Source organism: Carassius gibelio, chromosome A9, assembly GCF_023724105.1.
Source record: "Carassius gibelio isolate Cgi1373 ecotype wild population from Czech Republic chromosome A9, carGib1.2-hapl.c, whole genome shotgun sequence".
In the NCBI taxonomy this organism is placed as follows: Eukaryota; Metazoa; Chordata; class Actinopteri; order Cypriniformes; family Cyprinidae; genus Carassius; species Carassius gibelio.
The window spans coordinates 8,873,354-8,879,353 of NC_068379.1; the positions used below are offsets into that span (position 1 = coordinate 8,873,354).

Consider the following 6,000-nt stretch of genomic DNA (forward strand, 5'->3'; position numbering starts at 1 on the left):
TAAAAATAGTTGGAATTATAAATGTTAAAAACAAAATTAAATCAATGCATAAAAGTCCACATTTAAACATCAGTAACAACAATACTTTAAACAATACAGCTGTGCCAGAGGGGTTGAAGAGTGTTTGTGCTATTCTCCTACACACATATAGCTGGCTAACGGAAGTTGCAGAACACTGTGGTGTTTATGGCTCCCAGAGATTTTAGTTAATTAAATAAAAATAAAAGCCTAATTTTAACAAGATGCATGAACACTGCCCATACAGTAGTTTTATAAATCTGTCACAATGTAAAGCAGTTTTGTAACAGGCGGTTATTGAAGGATGGATATTTAGGCACAGTCAATCGAATTTCTAATTGCAATTACAATTATGGATGCCACAATTACGTAATCGTTTAAAGCGGCAGCTAATCATTCAAAGTCCATGTTATTCAGCATGTTTAAGATGCAGCCTTTATTTTCTTTCAACATGTTGTGTAAAGGGTTTTTCCCATTATTTTTAGTATAACATTATAATACAATTCATATTTTTCATTGTTTATAATTTAAAGAAGAAACCAATCCGATATATAGTTGACATTTGAGGCTTAAAACTATAGAAAAACACTAAACGTTTCTCAGTTAGAGTGTTTTCAGCTTGTTTATTTTCATGTAAAAATACGGCATCCAGTTGCATCAACGATATAAACATCATTTAATATAATCGTAATTAGGAATAGCAATTACAATTCAAAGGGAATAACCGAGAATGATGATTTTGGTAACACTTTAGAATAAGGTTCCATTAGTTAATGTTAGTTAACTACTTTCGTTAACATGAACTAAGCAAGAACAATCCTTCTACAGCATTTAAAAGTCTTAGTTCATGTTAATTTCAACATTTACTAATGCATTATTTAAATCAAAAGTTGTGCTTGTTAACATTAGTTAATGCACTTTGAATTACAATGAACTAACAATGAATAACGGTATTTTCATTAACTAACATTAACGAATATGAATAAATACAGTAATAAATGTATTATTCATTGTTTGTTCATGTTAATTAATACATTAACTAACATTAACTAATGGAACCTTATTCTAAAGTGTTACCATGATTTTTAATCTGCAGCCCTAGTAAATATTGTGACTTGTTTCTTATTAAAATAATACAGTCAGGCATAAAGTTAATTTGCATATATAGGTTTTTAAAGGAACAGCTACAAAAACAGCCTTTTTAATTGTAAAGGTGAGAGAGTGTAAACGGTCAAACAAACAAATATGTGATAAATGAAATAACCCCAGGAAACAAATCAAATGACTGAAACAAAAACACGATGCAGGCAGACACGACTTGACTTCAATTGTTCGACTACTCTACAGGCAGAAGTAACACATTTCAGACATACTCACCCATGCTCAGTTCTTTAAAGATCTGCTGATTGGTTAAGATCTTGGTGAGAACGGTGCGCATGGCTCCGCCCATCTTGGTGAGCTCTTCTAAGAAGGATATGTGCAGGTCTAACTGCTGAAGAACCTTCTGCAGATCTCTGTCAGCGGCCGACTCTGTCAGCACATGATAACATGTTTGTGTGTGTGACAAAACACAGCAGCATGTGTCGCCCCAGTGGGCACGATTAGCAGATTAGCTCAGTCACTACAGTACAGTCAAAAGCACAGAGAAAGCAGCTGACCATATCGCAGATGGTCTTATTCATTGCTGGTTCTTAAAATCCTATTTGTAAAAGCAAGCAAAGTGCTTCTGATCAGATTATGAGCTGAATCCACTGAACAATGTCCAAACTAAACACTTTAAAGACCCCATGAAATATTTTAGTTCTGTGAGCTTTGAAATCAACTCAAGGGTCCACCTATAAAATCACGAAATAGCCTTTAGATAACAAACATTTAAAACATAGCATTTCTTAAACAGGAAGATGGGCCAAACACATTAATCATGGAAGCAGGATTCTTCAATATGCCCTTCCCAAACTCTTCCTACAAGAAATATATCATTTGATGCTGTCTTTAAAGCAGTTACAGCACTTCATGTGCATTAAAGAACGAATGAAGATTATTGGTAACAACTCTGGTTCCCATTGATTTCCATTATATAGACAAAAATATACAATGGAAGACAAAAGGTTTAGAAACTGTTTGGTTCCCAACATCAATCAACTAAAAAAACATCATGTAGGTTTGCAATGGCATGTGGGTAAAGTCATGACAATTTTAATTTCTCAGTGGACTATATGCCTTTAAAAGGAAGAGCTCACCCCAATATGAAAATCTGATATATTTAATATCCAAATTCTTTTTTTTCTTTTACAGAACATTTGGAGAATTCAGATAAATGTAAGTATGAGAGTCCAAACAGCTGATAAAAACACCACAATAACCCACAGAAACATCAAATATTCAAGCTTAGTTAAACTCTACATTTTTAACTTCAAACCATTGCTTCTAGCTGAAATCAGAGTCCTCTATACATACAATTGCTTTCACTTTCTTGAAATCCAGTCTGATTCAGGAGAGAAATAGGCACAAAGAAAAACAACAACAACAAAAAAACTATTTTCAAGTGAAACAGTCCAAAACTGTTGATGCTTTTGGAATTTGATGTGAGCAAACAGGCAATGGACTTTTTTACTATGTATTTTTATGTATTATGGACACACATTTTGGACAGAAGTGATTTAAAGTTTAAAGTTAAACTTCCTTGGTGGATTTTTTTTTTTTATATATACAGATAAACAGCTTTTAACTTCACAAGATGTTAACTGATGGACCAAAGTGGTTTGGATTACTGTGATGCTTTTATCAGCTGTTTGGACTCTCATTCTGACGGCACCCATTCACTGCAGAGCATCAATTGATGAAGTGATGCAATGCTACATCTATCGAAATCCATTCCAATGAAGAAACAACACATCTACATGTTGGATGGCCTGAGGGTGAAACTTGCAATAAATGTAATTTTGGGTGAGGTATTCCTTTAAGGTGTGTTCTGGTGTTCTCACCTGGCTCTGTGTAGCCGTCTCTCAGGTACTGAATAATAGAGATGATAAACCGTGGCAGCACCATCTCAGACATGAGCAGCAGATCCAGAGGGACCGATGGCACATTCTCTCCTGTTTGTAACCGATGCCTACTACAAAACCTGTCACACAAGAGCTGGTGCATTAGAATTCAACATGCAGTTCAGTGCACAAAAAATCCATTGACATTGTGACAAATATTCAAAAAATATTTTGGTGCATCATTCATTTGACTTCTGGAGCCCAACTGTAGAACCCTATCGCAATAGAATAACAAAGCACCAAACTAACAAGGATTGCTTTCTAGAGACTCATACTAAATAAAATAATAAAAATAATAATGCTGGCATAATGGTACAGTGTGGTAACAGAAGGTAAGACTGTGACATGGAATGACTGATTGACCTTAGCAGTCTTAGCCGTTACAGTGAACATCATCTGTAATCCTGGCAGTGATTATGTCTAAAAAGTCAATGGTTTCTTTAAATAAGAAAACAGATAGTTGGGTCCAGTGGACATTCACTTTGAATCAGATAGAAAATGCGAGTACTGTGACATCTCGCTCCAGAACAAAAGCAAAAGTGTTAGAGGAGCTGATGCTTTTTCACACTACACTCCTTCCAAGAATAAACCTGCCAATATCCTCATTCCTGCACAGAAGTACACTTCAGGATAAAGAAAGCCTTTACTGATCAAATACAGCGAGTCTTTTGAGCTCCAGCTGACAGCGGTCATATCCGGTCCTCACATCCGAACCTCTAAACGTCTGTCTATCGAACAGCACAACTGCTAAAGAGAACAGAGTGAGAGGAGGAAGGGAAGAGAGACCGGTCAATGACCCTGTGGGTGGGTTAAAAATAACCCAGACTGGGTCACTCTCTGTAAGGCAGTGATCAGGTGCCACGGCCCACCCGACAGCCCGTCTGACCGTTCACCGGCCCTTATATTAGTGCACATATATATATCAATCAATGCACGGCTGTGCCTCCAACCAAACCAACCACACAGTGTCGTCCTGTAAGCTGCTCACAAAGTTTTGAGACTATTAAGCCAGAAACAGCTGCTGACTCTGGATGTGCATGTACATGGTTCCCACACAGTATGTCTAAGAAGGCAGCTCATTACCTTGAGATTATAAAACCCAAAATGCATGCTTATTTGTGGTACTCTTATGACGCTGCAGAACCAGAACACAACTATAATGTGATATCAATGAGCCAGTGTTATGAGAACCAACAAGTGTGCTGATAATGATGACTAGGGAGACAGCTAACAACGTCTGAGAATAATACACTCCAAATTACTGCATATTCATATTTCATCTGATATATCTAATCGTGTTAGGTGTGGTGACTATGAATACTCGAATTCTGCTGCAGATCTGGGACATGCTTATGTTACGATCAGTGTTATTTTATTATCATCAATAATATTATTATTATTATTATTATTATTATTCAATACTGTGAATCAGATTTTTTTATTTCAGTTTGTATTTTAGTTTCTTAAGATGGAGAGCTCAATGACATAATCCCCAAAACAGCAGCTAACTCGGGATGTGCCTGTATCATCATTCCCAAAAATGTTGTCTCGCCAGGTTTGGGACTATGACGTTTCAGTACCTGCTTATTCAGAGTACTCTTATGAAGGCCAACATAGCTGAACCAAAAAGTGATCACCTCTAAAGTGATGACACACACACACAAGACAGCCAGTGTACAGGTTTAAGACTACGATGTCCCAAATTACTGCAGATTCAGAATTCAACTACAATATCATGCTATTAAGATGCTGTCTATGTAGCCATCACATTAGGCTGGATACTACGATCCCTTAAATTCTGCGGGTGATTTGGTAAACGTATTTGTTATGATGCTAAATAATAATAATGTCAAGATAGTCAACTCGCAAGCTTTCATATTATGGTCCTAAAAACGCTGCTGCTTGTATGCTATGACGCCCAGATCTGCAGCTGGTCGGGGATGCGCCTATATGTTATGATGCCCCCCAAACACTGTCCAGGGGGTCGGCTCTCTGTCGAGGCTTTGAGACTCAGCCTGTGTCCGTCTGTGAGTGTACTGACCCGCTCTCTCTCATCACGTTCCCGTCCCCGCAGTCACAGGCCCCGCCGGCCTGACTCCGGAACATGTTAAAATCGTGGCCCGTGTGGTCGCCGTTATTGAAGCACTCCGCGCATAACGACATGCACGGCGAGATGCCGCAGGTCCGGCAGCGGTACGCCACGAAGTTGGCGGTCCACACCAGCCCGCACAGGGTGGCGTTATCGTAGGATCGGACGGTCCGGCAGAACTCGTCGAAGCCGTCTCCTCCTGCCAAAAGCGATTTACACCACTCCAGCGCCTCCGGCTCCGAGCCCCGTTCCGGGTGCAGCACGTTATCCAGCAGCTCCCGCAGCTGCCGCAGCCCTGAGCTGTTGTCAGTCCTCTTCAGGTCTGCCTTCAAGTGGGCGGCGGTAGATCTCTTGTCCCGGCGCAGCAGCGAAGCCGCCATCATGCGCTACGGGTTTGTTGTGATCACTTTATTTTGGTTGTCTCGTTGCTGGGATCGCGGCGCTTCTCGCGAGGTCTTGTTGCTACGTCCCTCTTGCGAGTCTCGCGAGAGTGACTCTAGAGTGGCGTGGAGCGTGCAACGGGGAACTAAAGCGGTAAAGCTTTTTGCGGATCAGAAATTACCTTGACATTTAGCGGAGGTTTATTTATTTAGTGAGAAACAGCGCAAGCAATTTATCATAGAGGAGGTAATAATATTTGCAGTGCCACATGTTTTTAATAAGTACAATGCTGCAACAATATACATCGCAGTAAACCTTTTGTTTGGGTCAATATATAATTGTGGGAGATTTTGAGTTTGAATAATTCTGGGAAAAAATATATTTATTTACAAAATATTATTATCTTCCCTGATAAATCATCCCTGAAATATTTTGTTTTTAGTCATTGCCAAGCTCAGGGATAATTGA

The 6,000-nt window shown here is 39.0% G+C and overlaps 1 protein-coding gene across 8 annotated transcripts in view; it reads right to left on the minus strand.

Moving 5' to 3' along the window:
- ubr3 (ubiquitin protein ligase E3 component n-recognin 3) overlaps positions 1–5,638 on the minus strand; it is a 52,284-nt gene extending 46,646 nt beyond the window's left edge. For 5 of the 8 annotated variants that reach the window (XM_052606903.1, XM_052606900.1, XM_052606901.1 and 2 more), the window contains exons 1-3: positions 5,104–5,582; positions 3,003–3,142; positions 1,396–1,548 (exon numbers count right to left, since the gene is read on the minus strand). In XM_052606903.1, the coding sequence (XP_052462863.1) occupies positions 1,396–1,548; positions 3,003–3,142; positions 5,104–5,534 (724 nt within the window). In that variant the 5' untranslated portion in view covers positions 5,535–5,582. Of the gene's footprint in view, positions 1–1,395; positions 1,549–3,002; positions 3,143–5,103 lie in introns of all 8 variants that reach the window. The other 3 variants (XM_052606898.1, XM_052606896.1, XM_052606902.1) reach the window with 3 other exon arrangements.
- Positions 5,639–6,000: the final 362 nt, after the last annotated feature.